We start from the raw sequence: 22,228 nt of genomic DNA, 5'->3' as shown, positions 1-22,228 counted from the left end.
ATCTCGATCTCCCATCTCACTCCCACCCACACCCCACCCCACCCACAACCAAACGCAAAAATGGCCGCCGTCACCCCCATCGTCGTCTCGATCGGCAACCCCCTCGTGCGTGCCCCCCCCCAGCGGCCAAGCTAATGCCAGCTCGACATCACCGTCCCCGCCGTCGACGGCCCCAAGTACCTCGAGAAGTACGGCCTCAAGGCCAACGACGCCATCCTCGCCGAGGACAAGCACCTCCCCATCTACCAGGAGATTGTCAAGAACCCCGGTGTCTCGTACGTCGCCGGCGGCGCGGCCCAGAACGCTGCCCGCGGTGCTGCGGTAAGTCGAGTCGGGCTGGGGGTCGGGTTGGGTGCCCCGGGTGCTCCGTGCGCTCTCCGTCGACAACCCCCCGCAGCGTCGCTGCGCTCCGCCACTAACTCCACAGTACCTCCTCCCCGCCGGCTCGGTCGCCTACATCGGATCCGTCGGCGACGACGACCTCGCCAAGACGCTCACCGCCGTCAACGAGAAGGAGGGCGTCGTCTCGCGCTACCAGGTCCAGGCTGCCCCCGCCCAGACCGGCGCGTGCGCCGTCATCCTGTCCAACCACGACCGCTCGCTCGTCACGACGCTCCGCGCCGCCGAGCAGTTCTCCAAGGACCACCTCGCCAAGCCCGAGATTGCCGCCACCCTCGCCGGCGCAAAGCTCATCTACATCGAGGGCTACTTCCTCACCCACGGCATTGAGTCGGCCCTCGAGGTCGCCAAGCACGCCTCGGCCACGGGCCGCACCGTCGTCCTCAACCTCTCGGCGCCCTTCATCCCCCAGTTCTTCAAAGTCCAGCTCGAGGACCTCCTCCCCCACGTCGACATCCTCATCGGCAACGAGTCCGAGGCCGCCGCGTACGCCGAGGCCGCTGGTCTCGGTGACGCCTCGCTCGAGCAGATCGCCACCACCCTCGCCGGCTTCTCGAAGTCGAACGCGTCGCGCCCCCGTCTCGTCATTGTGACCCAGGGTGCCGAGTCGACCCTCGTCGCCTCGTCGTCCCCCTCGGCCTCGGCTGCCAACCTCGCCCCCACCGACGCCAACCCCAAGACGTACCCCGTCCCCAAGCTCGCCGCCGACAAGATCATCGACACCAACGGTGCCGGTGACATGTTTGCCGGTGGCCTCCTCGGCGCCCTCGCCAACGGCAAGTCGCTCGACGTTGCCATCGAGACTGGCCACAAGCTCGGCCAGATGTGCGTCGGCCAGAACGGTGCCACCCTCGAGTTCCCCAAGGTCCAGATCCTCTAAAACTCTTGCATGTTGGTACTCTAGTCTAGGTCTCAGGTTGCTCAGGTCCCTCCTCGGCCTCAACAGCCGCACCAACTCCCAATACCCTCACCCACATACCCCACCCAAGCCTGTAACCTCCTCCCCATAGACCAGAGGGATGCATCATTTCAACAGTGCCAGCAGCAGCCGCATCGCGCCAAGCAGGGCCACACTGGTTGCCAGCGCTCACGCACGTGCAGAGCTGCCCATTCAAGCTATTGGGAAATGCATGTCTATTGTATCATCGGAACTAGAGTAACGGGTACTTGTACAGCAAGCAGAGGCCTATCGCCTATTCACACGATTATTCCTATGGATGGTGCTGGGGATGGAGTTGGGGAGATGTTGGGGCGTGATCTGACAGTCCCTCACTCAGTGCTCTCGAGTTGCGCGTGTTGACAGTGCTCGAGCGGTTGCGGTTACCTCTAAGAATGGAACCAGCGCGCTCGCGGATGACGCGCGCGAAGGGGTTGTTGGAAGGCGAGGCCGGAGCCGAGGGATCGCGTTCCGTCTCCTTGGCGCGGTTCTGCATGCCCAATCGGCGGAGAGTGTACTTGCGGCGGTGCGCAGACGCCTCCGACAGACGCGACTGCATGCGGTGCACCGCAACACCGCCCTCCTCCATTGTAAAGTCGAAACCGCGCGAAGCCTCACGGGTAAGACCAGTCGACATGTCATGGGCAGAGCCACGGGCGTGGCGGTTGGCGCCATACTGCATGCTTGGTCGGCGGCCGCTGTCGAAGCTTCGGCGCGAGTCGTAGCTGGGGCGGCCAATGTCGACGCTTGGGCGCATCGCAGTGGGACGGTCGCCGCCAGGGGACGAGAAGGTCTGCAGGCCAATGTTGTTCTTGTCGTGCTGGTCGACTTGAACGGGGGTTGTGGGACGGCTGCCGGCGTGGGCGAAGGGGCTCTCCTCTCCGCGGTCCACGTTGAGCTTGCCGCCGAGCATGGGGTCGGTGAAGGGGTTGGCTTCGGGGTGGTACTTGCGTACAAGGCGCATAATGTCAATGTCGTTGGGGAAGATGTTCTGCTTGGCATACTTGATGAGGTAGCGGGGCATGAGCGAGAAGACGATGACAAATGGCCAGCCGAACCAGAACGCAGCCGAGCGGAAGAGGAAGACGTCGTTACCGTAGACGCCAGTCCAGAACATGCTGGGCTTGATGACCGAGTAGATGGCGGTGAAGAGCCAGATGAGGACGGGACCGATCCAAACACCGAACACGACCCACCACGACCAGGCGTCAATGTTGAGACCCGAGAACAGGTTTGCAATCATGACGGCGCCAATGGCCATGGTCGTCGACATTTCGTCCTTGAAGACTTCGTAGCCGTCGCCGCGAGTGCTGGTAGTGTCGTAGGCGTAGCAGAGGATGAAGTAGACGACGGCGGTTTGGTAGACACCCTCAAACATGTAGTAGAGGAAACGGGGCCAGTTGTAGTACTTGCCGCTGCGGCTGTAGCGGTAGAGCTCGGGCAGGGCCATGAGAATGTCGTCGTCAATGTTGCGCTCGAAGACACCAATGCCGATAACCGGAGCGATGGTCCAGAAGACGTTCCAGAAGAGGAGGTAGACGTAGGCATAGACGTACGTTGTCGACCAACCACAGTAGATCATGAACCAGAAGAGAACACCCATACCGACAATGTTCTTGTAGAAGAAGTTGCAGATCATGGTCGCGTTTCGGAAGTAGGACCAGTGGCCGTGGACGAGGAGTAAACGCTTAAGGAAGCGGAACTGGGCAACGGCGAAGTCGGACGAGTTGACAGCCTGAAGACCTTCCTCGCCAGAGATACCGACACCGACGTGGGCCGTCTGGATCATACTCACGTCGTTGGCACCGTCACCGATGGCAAGAGTCATGACGCCGAGGTTGTCCTTGATGAGGCTGACAATCTGGGCCTTCTGCAGAGGCGAGACACGGCAGCAGATGACAGTGTTGCACTTGACTGCGAGGGCGAGCAAGAGGTCGGAAGTGTCCTCGTCCTCAAAGCACTGGGTGAGGGCGTGGCCATCAATGACAAGCGAGAAGCCTCCGGGACGCTGGCCGTTGTCTTCACCGACAAGGGAAGCGGCACCAGTGTTGACACGCTGGAGCTGAGTCGACTGGCGAGTGAACGTGTGGTCGAGGGTGTGGGTGGGCTGGCGAGTGAGAGAGTCGTCGCCGAAGAAACCCTCCAAGGCGCCGCGGAGCTGATCGTAGATCGAGTGGTTGCCGTCACGGACAATGATCAGGTTCGAGTCGGCAGTGAGGAGGTTGGTGGTGTAGCCAATAGCGACAGCAGTCTCGAGCTTGTCACCAGTGGCGACCCAGACCTTGATGCCGGCGCGCTTGAGGTCGGCAATCGTCTCGGGAACACCGTCCTGGAGCTTGTCCTCGATAGCCGTGGAGCCGAGAAGAGTGAGGTTCTTTTCGAGGCGGGCAGAGACCTCGTCAATCCTGTTCTCACGGTCGTGGAGGGAGACCTCGGCATCGTGGTAGTCCTGGGCCCACTCCTCGTACTCGCCGTCGTCGAGGACACGGTAAGCGAGACAGAGGGTACGGAGACCCTCGTTGGCAAACACCTGGAGGTCCTTGTCGGTCTGATCCTTGATCTTCTGCTGGCCAACCTCGGTGCTGAGGCGCTCGAAGATGACATTGTCTGCACCCTTGGTGAGGAGGAAGATTCTGCCGTGCTCGTCGAGCTTGCGAACAACAACCGACATGCGCTTGCGCGCCGAGTTGAACTCAAGAACGTTGAGCAGCTCGTACTCGTCGGGCTCGTCAGAGAAGGGAGTCTTGAGCTTGAGAAGGTTCTTGTCGCGGCCAAGGAACACAAAGCCGACGTCAGCCGCGGCCTGGACCAGAGCGGTTTCGTCGGGTGACTGAGATTTGTACTCGATGACGCCATCCTCGTTCTCGGAAGCAAGTGCAGTGTGGCAGAGGCCGAGGACTGCAAAGAATCCGTGGAGGAGACGCGACTGCTCAGAGTCTTGGTCACCGAGGTCGGCGTCGAGCTCGGCGTCGTGGAACGGAGGAATCTCGCGCTCGGCCTCGGTCTTCTTCTTGAGCTCATCGTCGGCCGAGTTGTCTGAGCCGGTGATGGTCTTCTTGAGCTCGTACAGTTTCTTGGGATCCATCGAAGGCCTGGGAGCCGGTGCCTCGCCGTAGTAGATTTTTCCGCCTACCGAGCACTGACGGAAGATCATGACGTTTTGCGTCAAGGTACCGGTCTTGTCGGAGAAGATGTACTCGATCTGGCCGAGGTCGTCGGACAGGTTCCACGTCCTGGCGAGGGTGCGGTACTTGACGCCGCCCTTGAAGTAGCGGATATCGTGGTCCCAGAAGATGAAGAGGGCCTGGATGGTGCGCACAAACTCGATCGAGATGTAGAGCGAGATGGGGATAATGTTCTGGAAGGTGATGAGGGCGTTGAAGAAGGTAATGAGACCGTTGATGTCGGGGTTGTCACCCTTGTGGTAGAACAGAGTCCAGTAAGTATTCTCGCGTTCCCAGCGCTTCTCGTTGAAGTGATCAACGATGGCACAGACAATACCAATGACACCGAGGACGACAAGGTTGAAGAGGACCTGAGGGTTCATCTGACGCTCGACCTTGGAGCGCTTGCTGGGAGCGCGACCAGAGTTTTGAACAATCTTCGAGTCGGTACCGGTGTAGGCGACGAAACCAATGACCCAGGCCGTGTTGCGGAGGACGCAGCCGCGGAGAAGGGTCGTGTCGAGCGTGATGGGGTGGACCTCTGGCTCCTGGCCGATTCCCTGGCCAAGTGTTCCGTGCTGGATAGTGACACTTCCGTTGAGGCGGTACATGTTGACCTCTGGGGCGTCGAGCTCTACGCGCATGTGAATGCTCGCACACGCGGCGGCCGAGTCGAGGACATTGAGGCCAGAAACGCCATGCCTAGACTTGAGGTTTGTCTCTCCGTCGAGGTTCTTTGTTTCAATGTAGCAAATGTCCTCCTCTTCTGAAGTTGCACAAACGATGATATCTAAGGTGTGTCAGGGGAGTCACAAAAATGAGCACAGACACCGCCCGAGCAATGTTTCGAGACGCCGCCACCCGGGCGGGGGGGAGGGAGGAGTGTGCGCGTGTCCGCGTCAGAGTGCGGCGGCAGCGGCGCGGCGCCGCCTGCCTAGCGCACGGAGCTTTCCCCTACGCTCCTGCCCAGCGCACAAACAACAACAAACGCGCACTCACCCGCTGGAATCTGCTCGTGGTCGTAAATCTTGACAAAGTCGCCAACCTTGACGTCTTCCCACATGGTGCGGTGCCAACCGAGTTCGTTTGGCGAGTCGGCTGCCTCGTCGTCGTCGTCCCAATTGGTGACCTGGGAGCGGAGACGTTGCAGGTTCTCACCAGTGGGCCTGGTTTGTGACGAGTCGTCGTCCTCGTCCTTTGCCTTGGACTTTTTGCTGCGTCGACCAGGAAGCGGAATGCCCTTGATGAATGTCTTCTCCTTTGATCCAGAGGGGTTGACATTCTCGTAGCCCTCGCCGCCAAGAACGTGGACTATCGACTGGTTGATAAAGTGGTCTGCCTGGTGACGCTTAAAGTCTTCGTAGCCGTCCTTGATGGCCGTGATACCGAGAACAACAATGAGGGGCAGGATAACGAGACCCGGCGAGATGGTCGCAAACTTGGGAAAGAACTGGAGAATATTGATTGCGAGGAAGAAGATGTTTGCGACGCGTCGAAACTGCTCCAACAGATTGCGGGGAAGGAACGTGATGATTGTGTACTTTGAAGTGACGACCTGGTTTGTGCAGAACTTTTTAGACTTGAGGACGCGGCCCTTCTTGTCAAAGTAGTCGGCGGGGAGGCCTTCGCCAAAGTAGAGGGTGCGCTGGACGCCGAGCACTGGGGTTCTGCTGAACAATCTCGTCGGGTTGAGCTTTTCCATTGGCTTGGAGACGTTGCGCGACCACCACGAGTCCTTTTTGTGCCGTTTACGGTGGGCGACGAGGGGCGCCCCCGATGTTGAGCCCGGCATGGCTTGGGCTGGTGGTGGTTGTTGGGGGGGTGGGGATGAAATGGTGGGTGGTGCGGGTCGTCCCACTGGTTACTGGTCGCGGTGTCGAGGGGGCCGAGAGGTGGCCGGGGTGGATGGGGGGGTGGTGCGCAGTTGCCACTGCACTGACTTGCGGCGGCGGCGGCAGAGAAGCGCGCGCGGGTGCTGCTGCAGGGGGGTGCGCGCAGACCGTTGCAAGTGGGTGATTGAGTAGTGGAGGTGGGGTGCGAGAGAGCGAGAGAGAGTTGGAGGTCGAGGGAAGGTCGAGGTTGCTATGCTTGTCGGTGCGTGCGTGCTGGCCGCGGCGGTTGTGGTACGCTCGCTTGGGTTGGGGTGCTTTGGTGCTTGCTTACTTTGAGCTCAGAGGAACCGCGTAGGCCGCAAAATCGTGTCTGTTGGATTTGGCCCCTATTGCGTCGTCATTGGCCGCTCTGTGGGTCGGTGGGTGGGTGGGTGTGCTGCACGCAGGCCGAGGGTCGGGCGGCGGGGCGGGCGGGGCGGGGTATGCGGAGGCTTGGCTGACTTTACTGACCGACAAGACGATCCGAGTGGAGGTGGTGGTGATGTATGCGGGTCGAGTGATGGCGAGTTGAGTGAGGGACGAGTCGAGTGTGCATCTACATGCAAGATGGGCAGGATGCGTGGGGGTGGGCGTGAGTTGATACGTCGTCGTGCTGCAGCTGTAGAGCCAGAGTCTCCAGAGCCAGATCCGCCGGTGGCCGCAGCCGTCGGTCGCCGTCGTCGTCGTCGTCTGTCGGTCGTCGTCGCAGTCCAGTCCTCGTCTCGGTTCTTCGTCACTGATCGATCAGCAAGCCCACAGGCGTCCCTCGTCCTCCTTCCCTCCCCGCCCACCCGGCATGACCCACTGCACACCTAAACACACACCATACACTCTCCCTTTTTCGCCCAACCCTTCCCTGCAATGGGCGTTGCCTCGCCGTTCCTAGGCCTGGCCCCTGGGCTCTTTCTCCCTTCCCTCCATGCCCCTCGGCCACCGGGGGCCATTTTTTCTTTTTCACTCAAGCGCTCCCTCCCCACCCCACGTCACTGCGTCACAAAGCATCACCCGCCAAATCTCTACTGGCAGGTCGGCGCAGGGTTTACACCCAAAAACCCCTCGCCTCGGCCTCCTTTCCGGCCGCCGGCGTCTGATTACAGCTTGGGTCACCGCGACGCCGTGAGGCAGTGAGCCCGCCGGCCCCGGCGCGCGTGTGCTGACTGACCGAGTGTGTCGAGTGTGTCGAGCATGCATCGGCGTCGGGGGCCACGCCCACACGCCGCCGCCTCAGCTAGCGCCGACCTGTGCATGCTTGCTGTGCTGTGCTGGCATGCAGGCAGATCCAAGTTGCGTGCCATAAGCCACGTACGTCGGATGTAGCCTCTGTTTGCCGCGGCCGTCGCTGTGCGTCATAGGGAAGGAAAAGCGCCGGCGCGGCACGCAGGACGCGTACGCTCAATTTTCGGCACCCTGGGTCGGGTCGTGTTGTTGGTGTCACTCCTGTTGCTGGCTACTACTGCTGCTGCATGCACGAAGGGCTCGAGCTGGCTCGAGCCAGCGCGCCAGAGCAGGCCCGGCACCCCGCCGCCCAAAGCACCGCGACGAGCTCGTGACAGCGGAATGAGGCTCGACGGGGCCCACATGTTGCCATTGTATGCACGAACGAGCGACTGGCCTGGCCCGGCCGGCGTCGTCGACATCGAGGCCGACTCGCAGCAGCCTCGCCAACATCGCGTGGCGCAGTACGCGTCCACTCTGGCCCTGCCGCGGCGCTCTTCCTGCCCATCGGCCCCAGCTCGTCGCCCCTGCTCCCACAGCACGACTGCGCCTGGCGCCTGCCTGCATACCTTGTACTTTGTGCCTCTTCGGTTCCGGGTCAAACAACCGCCATGCTTGATAAGTGCGAGCCAAACGTCCCCCCACCTCGTGCACCATGCCACAACTGCCAAGCAAAAGTGGCGTCCACTTACCCGCGCTTCATAGCGTCCTGCAACCTCGCCCCCCCGTGCACGTTTATGAGGACGCGCCGCCGCCGCCGCCCGCCACCTTCGCCGCACGCATATGTTGACTGCTACATTGACTTCTGTTCTTGTACTAATCAAACCCCGGGGGCTGTCTGATGAATGGTAGTGATGATGGGGTATACAATACTATGCTGTCTCCTGGGGACGGTAGCCGCCGCCTCAGAATCGCCCTCTATCGCCCGAAGCGTGTCCAGAACAGTGTCTACTCTTGGATCTGGCCCAGGTAGTCCTTCTTGATTGTTCCAATGGCAAACTAGCGCGGCGGTCAGATGCCGATCTCAATCACCGGATGCGGTCGGCACTCACAATGTCGTTTGCCTCTATCCTACACCCCACAATCTCCATGCGTACCCGCGTGTCCTTCTGGATCACCTCGTCGTTCGAGCGGTAGCACTGGGGACTTGCGTTGGGGTCAAACTTCATGTCGGCGTGAACCAGCTGTTGTCTGTCAGCCAACGTCCGTTGTTCGGAAACAAGTGGAGGAGGAAGGTGGGTTCAGAAAGTGTGATCAATTACTACAAGATCTCCCGAGCATCTCAACATTCCCGCAGGATCTGTTGTCCCTATGCTTTACATTCATCACGAAAGGGGGTGGGGGAGGGGACAATAGGAGGCAACACTCACATGTGACGAAACAAACACTTGTAACGGGCCAACCATAGCAAAGAAGCCCATCTTGTTCACGTTGATGACCTTGCCATCGACGACCTCGCCCTTGAAGGGCTTCATGACAATGGCAGTGTACGAGCACTTGAATTTTGCCTGTCCTGTCGATGGCATAATTTTGCCCTCGCCAATGTCGTTGATCGTCACCACCGAGATGATGTAGCTGGTTCGTCAGATTCTGCCCTCCCATCTAGTGGCCCAGACTTACCCATACTTTCCGCTACACGTTCCCTCGACATCCTCGTAGAGCTTTTGCCGGAGGTACTCCTCAAGCTGGGCTCCAAAGTAGGATGGGTGGAGAAGGATGGTGTGCGTGAGCTGACGCTACGTGAATGAACAGTAAGAACAATCGCCCGCGTCAGCGCTCCGCGTCCGCCAGTGGTGTGACACCAACAAGGAAGAACATGGTTACGAGGCCGTGTCAGTGTCTGCAGCAGCGAAGCAGCAGACTCGTCGCTCGTGCGTCCGTCCGTCGGCGCCTGTTTTGTTCTCCTCGGGTTGTCGTGCGACCCGTTCGTCACACGGACCCAGCCGTCGTCCGCGTTGCCTGGGCCGCAATCCTGTGCGCTAGGGCGGGGTGGATTGCCTGGCGTGTGGGGAGCGCGGGGCTGACGGTGGATGGAAGAAGAGAAGAGAGAAAGAGTGAAGAGGGAGAGTTTATAAAAGAGTGCGAGACGTGTTGAAAGGGTTTCCTGGTGCGAGCGGAGCGAGGGGCGACGGATTTGGCTGGATGAGGAAAGTTACGTAACACAAAACGTGGCATTATTGTTTCTTATTTTGTTTATTTTTGTCCCTTTCAGACTTGAGTGGAGTGGAGTGATGTGGCCTTGTGGCTGAGGAAGTATAAACCAGCAGTCCCAATCGTGGCCTTCTTTGCGACACTCTCCCGCCCGCTCGATGCAAAGTCTCCATGTAGGGTATAAAGTACATACACGCCAATCGCCAGAAACCACAGCCGGGGCTCGCTCTCTCGCCCAAGGCCTTTTGCAATACACCCAAGAGTGTGCAGGCAGGCTCGACCGCCATGCCCCCCAACGCCACTTATCGGCGCTGCGTCTTACCCGCCTTACGCTTACCGGCCAACATCCACTTGGGCCGGGTGATGGGAACGTGACGGTCAGACTCGGACGCCTTGGCGAGACGAGCAGGTTCACGCTGGGCGAAGAAGCGTAGCCTGTGGGCCTTGTCGAGCTGCTCCTGGCTCGTGATACCAGGCGGAAGAGCGTTCTTGCTCTTGGCAGCGGCGCGGCCACCACGCTTGGGCGCCTCGTCCATGTCCACGTCATCGTCACCACCCATCGAAACATCGTCACCGCCAGCCTCCTCGCGCACGGCCTCGGCAGCCTCCCAGGCGGCCTTCTTGGCCTCGACGAGACGCGCGGCACGCTTCTCGAGGACAATCGGGTCGTGGCCGACCTTGCGCATGCCGTTGGTGAACTCGGACAATGTGACGTGCTTCTTCTTGCGGGGAATGACAGGCTTGTTCTGCAGCTTGTTCTTGGCCTGGCTCGAGAGCTTGATCTCGGCCTTGCGCTTCTTGATCTGCGCGGCGGCGTCAAGGAACTCCTCCTCCTCCGAGTCGAGAATCTCCTCGTCGTCCGAGGCGTAGAAGCCCTCGGCCTCGAGGCGCTCCTCCTCGCGCTCGAGGGCCTCGAGCTTCTCGGCAATGTCGGGGTCGATAAAGTCGGCGACGTTCTTGCCGTTGAGGAACTCGGGCATAATGTCGTACTTCCACGAGTCGTCGGCGAGCTGGTAGTCGCGCTTGAGGTCCTGCGTGTAGATGCCCATCCAGGGGTTGCTCGACATCTCCTGCTCGACCTCCTTCTCGAGCTTGCGGCGCTCGGGGTCCTCGGGGTCGTACTTGACGCGGGTCTTGACAGAGTCGGGGATGAAGGGAGCACGGTCAACGTCGTCACGCTTCTGGGGGATGGCAACGTGTATCTTGTTGGCGACAGCCTCGATGCGGTTGCCACGGAGCTTCTGCTCAACACGGTGAGCGAGCAGGAGCTCACACGACTTGTTGCGGACGTCCATGACACCCTCCTCGGTGTAGGTCGACGACTCGACAACCGTGACCGACTTGTCGGCAAGAATGGTGTCGATGAACGCGCGGTTCTCGGGCGTCAGGTCGGAAAGACGGACAATGTCAATCTTGTTGATAACGAGCACAACAGGCTTGTTGGCGAACAGGGGCTTGATCGAGTGGAAGAGCTTGCACTGGGCCTCGATGGTGTAGCCACACTGCTCCGAGAGGTCCATAAAGTAGAGGACCGCGGCGCGAAGGTGGGCAAGCGCAGTGATCGACTGCATCTCGATCGTGTTCATCTCCTCGAGAGGGTGGTCGAGAACACCGGGGGTGTCGATAACCTGCCACCTGAGGTACTTGTAGTCCATGTGGCCGACAAAGAGCGACTTGGTCGTGAAGGCGTACGGCTGAACGTCGACGTCGGCGCGGGTGACCTTGTTGACGAACGAAGACTTGCCGACGTTGGGGTAACCGCAGATGAGGAGGGTACGGGTGTTGGGGTCAATGGCGGGGAGACGCGAAATGTGCTGGCGGACCTGCTCGAGGTAGGCAAGGGGGTCCTTCTGGCGGCGCATGATCGTGGCCATACGACCGAGAGCAGCCTTCTTGAGCTGCTTGCAGCGGTACAGCGAGTCACCAAACTTGAGCAGGCGGACATAGTCCTTGGCGACCTGCGAGATGAGGTGACGGGCGGTAGCGATCTGGCCCAGGGCGAGCTTGTAGTGGTTCTTGTCGTACAGAACGTTGAGCAAGCTCGACAGGAAGGGGTGGAGGTTGTCGAGGATGGGGAACTCGGACAGGATACGGCCGAGCTTCTCGTCGAAGGTGTCCTGGGTGAACTTGACCTTGCGCATGTAGAAGTTACGGATACGCGAGATCTTGAAGTTCTGCGGGGCGTCAGTGGTGCCCGAGGAGCAGCAGTGGCTGGTGCTGGGGACAGGCAGAGCTCCTGCAGGCGCTTTGGAGGCGAAGCACGACCTCTGCACAGCCCAGCCCCGCGCCAGCCTTCAAACCCACCTTGTGAATGACGGTCGGCGTCTTCCTCATCGTCGCGTTGAGGACGACATCGATGAAGTCCGACGACGTCGGCACGGGCGCGATGCGCTGGAGTCCAGCCACGGTCGTCATGTTGGCTGATCCTTTTGGGTGTCGGGGTTGGAGGGTTGTACGGTGACAAGAACCAGTACGTTGAGGAGGAGCACCAGCAAAGGTTGTCGCTGTTGCTTGTGGGCACCCACCGTCCGTCGTCTGCTCGTCCTCGACTTTCAAAATCTCTCGCGCGGGGAAGCTTTTGCCACTACCTGATTAAATGCTCCCCCTATTTTATTACACGTGGAAAACACGCGATTTCCCTGAACTTTCAATCGCCACATTGCGGAGTTTTGAAAGCGTCAGCTCGTTTAAACGACCAAGGTTAAATTGTAATGGGAGCGATGAATGAATAGAGATTGCTTGTATTGGAATCTGTAAACACTAGTCGTCGTCGTCGTAGGTGGCCATTCTTGCCGTATGCGTCGTGTAAGTGTGAGCCAAGTCAGGGATTCTAGTCGGCAGTGTCTGGCTGGAAACGGGATATGGGAAGCAGTGAATACAGTCAGGAGCCGAGGAGCAAGTCAGGACAGGAGCCAGGACGCTGGAGCCAGCGAGCCAGCCAGTACAATGACAACGGCGCCACACTGCCATTGTCGAGGCGACCAGCCAGCCAGGCAGCCAGCCCAGCCCGCCCAGCCAGCCGACGCACCCACTCAGTCGTCGGCCTGCCCAGCACTCTCCGTTGTTCGCGCGATCACGCTTGCCCGTCCGCCGTCCTACCTACACCCACTCACATCCACCTTTCCTACACCTTCCCTCTTCCACCATCAGTTTCAATCATCACTTTGTTTCTCTTCACATCAAGTGCATCTTGACCCCTCAATCCTTTCAACACGACGGCAAAGGTCTGACAAGCCTCGTCACTCTTCTCTGGCAGCCAAAACACTTTGGTGGAAGCCTTCCAACCCCCACCCTCCAACCGACGACCGGCTTCCCTTGGGTTCCTACCGGCTTCGACATCCAACAGCACTCTCTCCACCACCCTCACACCCCCACCCACCAACAACAGCCGAAATGGCATCAGTCTCAGAGCTGTCCAAGAAGTACTCGTCCCAGCTCTCGCAGCTGCAGGCAATCTTCCCCGAGTGGGACGAAGGCGACCTCGTCTTTGCGCTCCAAGACTCAAAGGGCAGCGTTGAGGAGACTGTCCTCGCCATCTCCGAGGGTAAGTCACCATTGTGGATGTTGTCATGTCTCGGCATGAGCGCACGGGGTCCCGACGTACACTCAACTGACGCTTGTTTCCCCATCGAATGCATCCAACACACACGCTTGCCACCTCGAACAATAACGACTTGCTCTCTCGACACGTCCCTTTGCGAACGCCTTCTCATCACTTGCAGGCCGCGCGTCCCAGTTCACCCAGGCTACCAAGAAGAAGGCACCCAAGACCACTTCGTCCAAGGCACACGGTGCCCGGAATGACGCAGGATGGGACAATGTTGACAACTTTTCCGGCGGTCGTGGTGGTCGCTCCGGCGGCGCCGGACGCGGTGGTCGTGGTGGAGCTGCTGGCAGAGGTGGTCGTGAGTGTGGCCGGAGAAGCAACGAATCATCCGCTAACGCAACCACAGAGGCAATCCGCGGTGCGCGCGTCGGCCGCGCCGGCGCCCGCGGCGGACGTGGTGGCTACGGCAACGTGAACGGTGGTGGATCGACCAAGGTTCCCGCTGAAGGTTCGGGTCCCGAATGGCCTACGACAACTGCCACCTCTGCCGACGGCTGGAGCAGCCAGGTTGAGCAGGCCGAAGCCGCTTCTGCTCACGAGGACGACGACGGAGGTTGGGGAGAGCCTGCTAAGCCCGAGGTGCCCTCCAAGCCCACCTGGGCCGACCTCGCCAAGGGAGAGGACAAGTCAAAGGCAACTGCTGGTGGCGCTTGGGGTTCCAAGCCAAAGAAGGCCGCTCCTGCTCCTTCTGAGAAGCCTGCCGCTCCTGCACCCGCTCCCGCCGCGGCTCCTGCTGTCGCCGCCCCCGTCGAGAAGCCCGCCGAGCCTGTTGCACCTGCTGCCCCTGCCGCCCCAGCGAAGAAGACTTGGGCTCAAATCGCCAAGTGAGTGATAGCTACTGAAGATGATGCTCACGCAACAGGCCTGTCGAGAAGCCCAAGCCTACTCCGCCACCCGCGCCCAAGGCCGAGCCTGAGCCAGAGTCCGAGGCCGCCGAGGAAGACGTTGTCGAGGAGGAGCCCGAGGCAGCTGTTGAGGCTGAGGAGCCGGCACCAGTCGAGGAGACTGAGCCCGAGCCCGAGGCTGTCGTCGAGGAGGAGGCCGAGGAGGTCATTGTGACCGAGCAGCCAGAGGTCCCTGCTGCCGCCGAGCCTGAGCCTGCTGCCACCGAGGAGTGGGTCGACCCTGCCATTGCTTCTGCTACTGCCACCGCTCCCGCGCCGGCTGCCGCCCCCGAGCCCGTGACCACCTACACCGGCCCTCCCGGCTTCAACACTGCCGCTACCAAGGCCGTCCCTCAGCAGTCCAACTCGCGCACCAACTCGCGTGCCGCCCAGAGGTATAAGAACGCCGACGGCCAGGCCGTTGTCCTTCCCGCTTCGGCTGGTCAGTGGGGTGCTGCTGGCGTCGAGATGCAGTTCGGCAGCTTGAGCTTTGGCGGTCGCGACGGCGACGGTGTCGAGGCACCCATCCCCGCCGAGCCCGTTGCTCAGCCCGAGGCCGCCCCCGCTGCCTCGCCCGTCCGCAACACTCAGCAGACCATCCCCGCGGCTGTCGCTCAGCCCCCCGCCCCCGCTCAGCCTGCCGCTCCCCAGGCTGCCCCCTCATCCTACTACGGACAGCAGCAGGCTCCTCAGCAGCCCGCTGGCTTCCCTCCTTCGCAGACCCTCCAGCAGCAGTACCAGGCCTACCAGTCTTACGGCCAGCAGCAGCAGCAGCAGCCTGCCCAGGCGCAGGCCACTCAGGAGCACGCTCCCCAGCAGCAGCAGCATCAGTCGCAGTACGGTGCCTACCGCCAGCAGGACTACTACGGCTCTCAGCAGCAGCAGCCCCAGCAGGCCGAGTCGCAGGCTCCTCAGCAGCAGCCCCAGCAGCAGCAGCCTCAGCAGCCTCAGCAGCACTCGTACGACTCCGCTCCCTTCGGCGGCTTCGGTGGCCAGGGCCAGCTCTTCGGCCAGCCCGCCGCCCAGCACAACGAGTATGGCCAGGGCCGCAACTTTGACTCGTACTCGTCTGGCTACCCCCGACCCCCCGCCGAGGAGCCCAAGCAGGCCGCTCCTGCTCCTTCGCACACCCCCTCGGCTCCTGCTCAGCCCCAGCAGAGCCTCCCCCAGCAGCAGCACCAGCAGTACTACTCGACGCTCGGCAACATGGGCTACTACCAGACCGGTCCCTACAACCCCTACTACCAGTGTAAGTCGCACTACTCTTCACCTCTTGCAGCACTGACTCTTGCAGACGGCCAGGCGCCCAACCCCGGCTTCCAGCAGTACTACCCCATGGCCAGCCGCAACCTCTACGGCCAGCCCGCTCCCCAGCCCCCCGCGCCCATCCCGGCCAGCAAGCCCACGCCTCCCGCGCACCACTCGCCTTACGGAGCCCCTCCCAGCTCGTACCCCTCGTCGGGCTTTGAGGACCAGTCGTTCGGCCTCGGACGCTACGGCGACGCCAACAAGGCCGGTACTCCCCAGTCTGGTGCCGGTGTCCAGGGCCAGCAGAACCCCCAGCCCATTGGCGGCTCCCAGTCATACCCCTCGCAGCAGCAGGGTATCCACAGCTTCCTCGGCAACAACACGCCGTCTAGCTCGCTCGGCTCGGGCCAGCCTGCTCGCCAGGCCGGCACCCCCGACGACAACTTCAAGGCTCAGCCTGGCGCTGCCGCGCCCGGCGCCACTGCGGCTCCCGGCCGAACCCAGCCCCAGCAGCCCCAGGCGGCGCAGCAGGGCTTCAACTCGTACCCCTACGGCGGGTACCAGAGCCACGACTGGACGCCCTACGGCCAGCAGCAGCAGCAGCAGCACTACAGTGGCTCACGGAACGGCGGCTACACTGGTTGGCAGCAGTGAGCGGGTGCAGGTGATCTGGAGCACGCGCGCGAGGACGAGTCGACGTAGTGTCTCGTCGCGCTCATGCACCTTGTTGTTGTCACGTCGCGCTGCTCCTAACCCCCAATCTCTCTCATCTGCCACCACCACCACAACCTCTAAATAAAAAAATCTCCCCTCCTGTTTTCTGTGCACTCAGAGGCGCCGCCGCCTTTGCCATTGCATTCATCAATCCATCCCACAACGGTCTCTGTCGAGGACAGCAAAGACCCAATCGCCACTTCCCTCCATCTCTCGATTTTGCAAAAATCAATCAGCACCTGTCATGTGTAGCCTTGAGTGCACCCGAGGAAGAAGAGTTGATGCATTCGTCAATGTTGGGTAGACGTGGGTGCGAGGCAGGAGTGAATTGACACAGAGGTGCAAGGCAAGAGTGTATTGATACAGACTATCTACAACCCCGCGCCCATGCGCGACATCTTCTTGTCGTGCCCGCGAGTACGCGCAGCGTTTGAGTGGCCCCTACTTCCCTTACTAGCCCCTCGTCCTCCGCGGCCGCCACGGCCTCCGCGCGTGCTGCCCGACGCATTCGACGCTGTGTCGTTGCCTCCGCCGCCGCCGCCGCCGCCGCTGCCACCCGGGCCCTTCTCCTTCTTGGGCTTGGGAGCCTTTGCCGGCTCGTGGGCGAAGCGGTGCCGCTCGAGAATGGCCTCCTTGTGTGGCTTGTCCGTCAGCCTATGCCCCCACACACGCACTCACATTCCGGTCGAGCATAATCTTCCAGCCCTCGAGCTGGCCGTCGTCGTACCCCGTCGCGTCGCGCAGCTCCTTCCTCGCTGCCGAGCGGCGGGTCGCTGCGTCACGGCCAAACACGGCAGGATTGCGGATGTACGCGAGCTCGAGGTGGACCTGGACGTCGTTGCCTGCCGGCCGGCCGTCGAGCGCGTCCGAGTGGTCGCTGTCGCCCTCGTCCCCGCTCGCCTCGCCGTCCGCGAGGCGTACCGCCGGCCCGAGGTCGCCGTCCATATCGTCCTCGTCGTCGCCCTCGTGGCGCCGGGGACGCGGCGGTGCAAGACCCCGCGCCTCGGCGACCGCACGCGCAGCCTCCTCGGCCTCCTCGGCCTGCTGGTCCACGAGGCGCAGGATGGACGCGCGGAGGTTGTCGGGAATCTCGTTGCCGACGACCGGTTCGCTGGCACAAGTCAGCAAGAAGTTCCAGTAGCAGCAGCAGCACCCACCTCTGACCCTTGAGGCGCATGCGAGAGAGATCAAGCTCCTCGTTCCAGATGTTCCGGCGCTCGATGCGCTCGCGCGCCTCGGCGTTTCTCGACGAGCCGGCCGCGCGCACGGCGGCAGCGAGCTCGCCCAGCTCTGGGGGCAGCGCCGACCCGAGGATAGCGTCGATCAGGGGCGCGGCCTGCTCCTTTGCCGTGCGGGCGCTGCTGCCCGACGCCGCGAACGCGGGGTGGTGGAGGGCGTCGACGAGGAGGTGGGCCGGGAGGGTGGGGAAGACTTCCTGGAGGGGTGCGAGGCGCGGGTCGTCGGCGCGCTCGTCGTCCTGCAGCGCCTTGAGCACGGCGCGCACATCGGCATCCACGTCGCCCGTAGTGAAGAGGGCGTAGTCGTCGCGCAGGCGCTGGTCGACGAGCGGCGTGCCCTTCTTCCCAGCCTCGCCCATGAGGCGGACGAGCGCGGCCGACGCCGCGCCGCGACCCATGAGGCCAGCGAGCGCGCGGACGAGAAGCAGCGCCTCAGACTTGGCGCGCACGTCGTCCCTCGCGCCCCCGAGGCGCGCGTACGCCCCCGAGATGGCGGGCACGAGGTCGTCCGCCTGCTCGAGGAGGAGGGCGGCGAGGGCGTCGCTCGCGCGGAGGAGGGCGTGGGCGAGGCGCGCGGGCGCGAGCAGCTCGGGCGCCGTGCTGGCCGAGGCGAGGCGGCGGGCGAGGGCGGGGACGAGGGTGCCGGCCTCGTCTGGGCGCGCGGTGAGGACGGCGTCGAGGGCCGGCGCGAGGGCCGCACTGTCGGCGGGGTAGGCGAGCAGCGCGTCGCACGCCGTCGCGAGGGGGACGGACGGGGCGTCCTCGGCGCAGAGGGAGAGGAAGGCGGCCAGCGGGGCCAGGGGCGAGGCGAGGCGCTGGCCTGCGAGCCGGGCGCGGGCGAGCGTCGACAGCGCGAGGGAGAGGGGCGGGAGGAGCGCCGAGGAGCCGGACGGCGCCGCGCGCGATACCGCGGCCACGAGGAACGGCAGCGCGCGCTCGGCCAGCTCTGGGGGCGGCGGCTGGGACGGCAGGGCGGCGGTCATGCTGTGTGGTGGTGGTGTGGTTGGGGAAAGAGTTGTCGGTGATCAAGGGTGCTGGTTGCTCCTTTTGAGGCGGCTGGCAGTCGGTGACGAAAGAGTGGCACAACTCGGATCCGAAGCACAATGTGCTGCTGCTATCGACTTGGGCTTTTGTGCTGCTGTCGTATGTCGCATTGTCCGCCAACCCCTCACTCTCCGTGCCCGCCCTCCGCGTCCGTATTACTCGCAATGCATAGGCTACAATAAGCGATAGGCAATAGGTCCTACAACACTGCTTAATGTCAGCCGGCAGGGCGCATTGTATAGTGTGATGATATCAAGATGCCGTGTGGCTCGGATCCCATGGTGTATTGTATTCCGTGCCGTCGTGAGGAGATTAATACTATGACAGTAGAGAGTGTGGATGATAGATAGTAGGGGGGAAGACAGAGCGCGCAGCTCTAGTACCGGCGCTCTTAGACCTGGGAGAGTTCGGGCAGGGGCAGGACGTCGCCACTGCCAATGAGCATGCCCTGCCGACCGTAGAGGTTGGCAAAGACACAAAGGTTGAAGTCGGCCGTCTTGACCATGCGCGCCACAACGGCACGGATCTCGTGGACGAGGGGGTCGAAGCCCAGTCGTGTCGCAATCTCGGTCTCGGCAGCGTTCGTCTCGGCAACAGTCGAGTTGAAGTGCTCGCGGGCAGCCACCACGCCGGCCGAATCGGCGGGACGGTGGTAACGCTCGCGGGGGTCCGACGTCGACGCGCCCTGGCCAGTGAGGGGCTCGGTGAGGCTCACAAAGCGACGAGCAGGGACGCGGAGGCGGGGCGCAACCGTCTCGGTCTCGGTGGCGACACAAGGCCGCGCGTCAACGCCGCGCATGTCGTAGAGGAAAGACTCGGGCTGGACGCGGTGGACAAGGAGCGAGTTGGTGAGCATGACCGAGACGAGCTGCCGCAGATCCTTGAGCGCAACAAGGTACGTCTGGGAATCGCGGCGGGCGACCTGCTCGGCAATCAGGCGGTCAAAGTCCTGAGCGAGGCGGTTGACAAGCTCGACGTGTGCCTGGCTCCGGGGTTGCAGCGCATAGACTCCACGGGCAAAGACGATCCGGTGCGCCATGTGCAGGCTGAGGTCCGAGGGGCAGTCCGTGGCCGTTCGGGCCAGACCATTACCCAAGGTCATGACGTGCTTGTAGCTCTCGCGAACTTGGGCCACCTGCGCCTCGATCTCCTCGGCAGATGCCGACGGGTTTTGCCGCAGGTAGTGCTCCTTGAAGGTGCTCAAGATGCTCTTGGCAATCGCAATGTCGACCATTTCGGCGTGGAAGTTCTTGAGCCTGCACGAGTCCATCTTGAAGAGCTCAGGGACGACGACCTTTGTCGGGAACACCTGACCAGTGCTGGGGCTGCCGGGGCGGCGAGACGGGACGACCGGCGGCCACGCCTCCGAGTCCTCGACCCAGTTGCCAAAGACGAGGTCGATAAAGCCTTCAGACAGCGAGCGGATGACGAATTCCGTGTTGGACGAGCACGAGCACTGGGCCATGAGGTGGCGACGCGCACGGGGAGCAGTTGTCATGGCAACTCGCTTTGAAGCCGCATTGATCCACGCATACGTCTTTGAGCTCTCGAGCTTGCGACCAGCGGCCACCAGGTAGTGGATAAAGGTCGTCATCTCGTTCTGCTCGGCCTGCTGCCAGAGCATGCCCTTGAGCGACTGGACCTGGTGGTTGGCAATGTCGAGTTTCATGACTTCAGCACAGTCAAAGCACTTGCGCAGAGCAGACACGACGTCGGGAACACGTCCGTCACAGCCTGTGGCAGTGGCAACCATGTCGTCGACCATGGCGTCGCGGACGGGCGCACAGTGAACCTTCATGGCCTCGCCAATCACACGGAAGATGTCCGTGTCAAAGTTGTTTCGGCGAACCTGAATCGTGAGGAACTCGGGGTCAAGGGCGGCGAACAGAGTAGGGACGAGCGAGTGGGTGACGGTGGGGCAAACACCAGTGTGAACGGCGTTGCTGTCGCGGCTAAGCGAATGGGCGTAGTGATTGACACACGGCGTGGTCGAAGCCATGAGGCTCTCGAGAATCTCGCGAAGCGACTGGACAAGCTTGGGAAGCCTGCTCGGCCAAGTGGCGCGCGACTCCCTCCACCACTGCTCCTCGCTCAATCCGTCCTTCCAGCGGCCACAAATGCACTCCTTGAGACGCGCCGGGGACGCATTATCCCAGCGAGTGCAGCGGCAACCGATCTCAACCTCGGCGCGGATGCAATCCCAGTACCTGTTGCTCGATTCACAAGCAGGCGACGGGTTGACAATCTGGGTCCGAATGGTAGACAGCAGGCCGTAGTTCGTCGCCGACGTATAGGCCATGGGGTTGTGAATCGGCCGGAAGCCAAAGTTGTCAAACAAGAGATCATGGCGCATCTGCGGAAGTCGAAGTACCTCGTTGGTATCGAGGACACGAAGGCTGCGCATGTTGACTGGTGGTTCGCGAGTGGCAGCGATGAAGTGGTCGGTTGCCCGACCGCGAATCTGGCGCATGATGCGCTCGCCCTCTGCCGCCTCGGCGGCATCCTTGGCCGTCCACACGCGCATCTTCTTCCGGGGAAGGCCCCGAAAGTACTTTGCCGCATTGCGTGCCGCCTGTACGCTGGTCGGGCGATGGCTCTCGGGAGGGTCGGAGAAGGAGCGGGCCCGCTTCTTCAAAACAATGGGAGGAGGAGGTGGCGCATGGCAGCCGCCGAGATGCGATGCGATGCGCTCCATGCCCTTGCGTGCATGCGCTCGACGCCATTCGATCTCCTTTCTGCGGCTGTGTGGCGAGGTAGTCGAAGCAACGCGGTCCAGGGGCTTGCAAGTCATGAGACCCGATTGGGGCACCGAAAGCGTCGCCGAGCTTGATGGTTGCTGGACTTCCTGTGGCCGCTGCTGTTGTTCGGGTGCCGTGGCTGGCTCATAGATGGCGGGGACACCGGCACCGCTGGCGTCGTGCTGCATGACATGGCGCAGGTGGTCGGAAGATGGAGGTGGATTGGCGGACACGCGACTTGTGGCCAGCGCCGGGGCTGAAGCAGGCGACACGAAGGGAGTGTACATGCGTTCGCACTCCACTTCTGGAGTCTCTGCCGCGGATCGCCGACTCTGGGCCTGGGATGACGACTCGGCGTGTTCTGGTGCCTCATCGCGAGCGGGAGAAGAAGGAAGCGAAGGACTCGGCGCAAGTTTTGGGCTCGCAGGGCGGCCACCTGCTGCTGCCATGCTCTCGTTCCACGGAGCAGTGCTGGAGCCAATCTTGGGGCTAGGGTGGGCCGCAGCGCGTGGATCGCGTGGGTCGGGGTCGACGCGTTCCAGGCGCTCGGGGAGGGGGTGGTGACCATGAGAGTGGGCGTGACTGTGGCCGTGGCTGTGCGAGTGGGTGTGGGCATGCGCGCTGTGAGCGTCCTGCGAGCTACTTGGGCGGTGGCCAGCTGTTGGTGGTCGTTGGGGGAGGGTCGGTGCTGAAGATGAGGAAGACGCGCCGCGGTCGGCGTACGAGTTTGGATCAGTCTCCATTGCAGTGTCGATGGGGGGGGTTAAACGAGAGGAGAGGTTGGTGGCAAGCGACTGTGAGGATTAATACGATGTAGACGGGGCGAAGTTGAAGAGCAAAGAGGTCGAAGCAATGCGAGTAAGAGAAGAAGAGAATCGTTAGCGTACGCCTCGTGGGATGGGGATGTGCGATGGAGAAGCCAGGGCGTCGAGGGAGGGGTCAAGAGTGAGAGATCACACCGACAACGGCAAGTGTGTGACTCTCAGAGAGGCAGGGGGTGGGAGAAGGGAGGGGAGGG

The 22,228-nt window shown here is 62.1% G+C and overlaps 7 protein-coding genes across 7 annotated transcripts; 2 read left to right on the top strand and 5 right to left on the bottom strand.

The window, feature by feature from the left end:
- Nucleotides 1-60: 60 nt before the first annotated feature.
- Nucleotides 61-1,279, top strand: ADO1 (adenosine kinase; the record flags this gene model as incomplete). The annotated part of the gene is made up of 3 exons (XM_069353460.1): nt 61-105; nt 142-321; nt 428-1,279. 3 exons carry the CDS (start codon nt 61-63, stop codon nt 1,277-1,279), a joined length of 1,077 nt encoding a protein of 358 aa, XP_069208102.1.
- Nucleotides 1,280-1,610: 331 nt separating this feature from the next.
- Nucleotides 1,611-6,292, bottom strand: Q8F55_004961 (uncharacterized protein; the record flags this gene model as incomplete). The annotated part of the gene is made up of 2 exons (XM_069353459.1): nt 1,611-5,290; nt 5,500-6,292. 2 exons carry the CDS (start codon nt 6,290-6,292, stop codon nt 1,611-1,613), a joined length of 4,473 nt encoding a protein of 1,490 aa, XP_069208101.1.
- A 2,242-nt stretch (nt 6,293-8,534) lies between these two features.
- On the bottom strand, nt 8,535-9,404 carry RPB7 (DNA-directed RNA polymerase II subunit; the record flags this gene model as incomplete). The annotated part of the gene is made up of 5 exons (XM_069353458.1): nt 8,535-8,585; nt 8,639-8,770; nt 8,957-9,161; nt 9,207-9,322; nt 9,393-9,404. 5 exons carry the CDS (start codon nt 9,402-9,404, stop codon nt 8,535-8,537), a joined length of 516 nt encoding a protein of 171 aa, XP_069208100.1.
- Nucleotides 9,405-10,039: 635 nt separating this feature from the next.
- Nucleotides 10,040-12,152, bottom strand: NOG1 (Nucleolar GTP-binding protein 1; the record flags this gene model as incomplete). The annotated part of the gene is made up of 2 exons (XM_069353457.1): nt 10,040-11,911; nt 12,042-12,152. 2 exons carry the CDS (start codon nt 12,150-12,152, stop codon nt 10,040-10,042), a joined length of 1,983 nt encoding a protein of 660 aa, XP_069208099.1.
- A 978-nt stretch (nt 12,153-13,130) lies between these two features.
- Nucleotides 13,131-16,130, top strand: DEF1 (RNAPII degradation factor; the record flags this gene model as incomplete). The annotated part of the gene is made up of 5 exons (XM_069353456.1): nt 13,131-13,281; nt 13,460-13,642; nt 13,691-14,168; nt 14,207-15,477; nt 15,523-16,130. 5 exons carry the CDS (start codon nt 13,131-13,133, stop codon nt 16,128-16,130), a joined length of 2,691 nt encoding a protein of 896 aa, XP_069208098.1.
- Nucleotides 16,131-16,561: 431 nt separating this feature from the next.
- Q8F55_004957 (uncharacterized protein) lies at nt 16,562-18,411 on the bottom strand (the record flags this gene model as incomplete). The annotated part of the gene is made up of 3 exons (XM_069353455.1): nt 16,562-16,831; nt 16,869-17,301; nt 17,348-18,411. 3 exons carry the CDS (start codon nt 18,409-18,411, stop codon nt 16,562-16,564), a joined length of 1,767 nt encoding a protein of 588 aa, XP_069208097.1.
- Nucleotides 18,412-18,863: 452 nt separating this feature from the next.
- Nucleotides 18,864-21,167, bottom strand: SOK1 (Protein SOSEKI 1; the record flags this gene model as incomplete). Its single annotated transcript, XM_069353454.1, has 1 exon — nt 18,864-21,167. The coding sequence occupies one exon, from the start codon at nt 21,165-21,167 to the stop codon at nt 18,864-18,866; it is 2,304 nt and encodes a 767-aa protein (XP_069208096.1).
- Nucleotides 21,168-22,228: the final 1,061 nt, after the last annotated feature.

This window comes from Vanrija albida (assembly GCF_041260175.1).
Source record: "Vanrija albida strain AlHP1 chromosome Unknown contig_4, whole genome shotgun sequence".
In the NCBI taxonomy this organism is placed as follows: Eukaryota; Fungi; Basidiomycota; class Tremellomycetes; order Trichosporonales; family Trichosporonaceae; genus Vanrija; species Vanrija albida.
The sequence above is the reverse complement of the archived record's forward strand: the minus strand, read 5'-3'. Positions and strand labels throughout refer to the sequence as shown.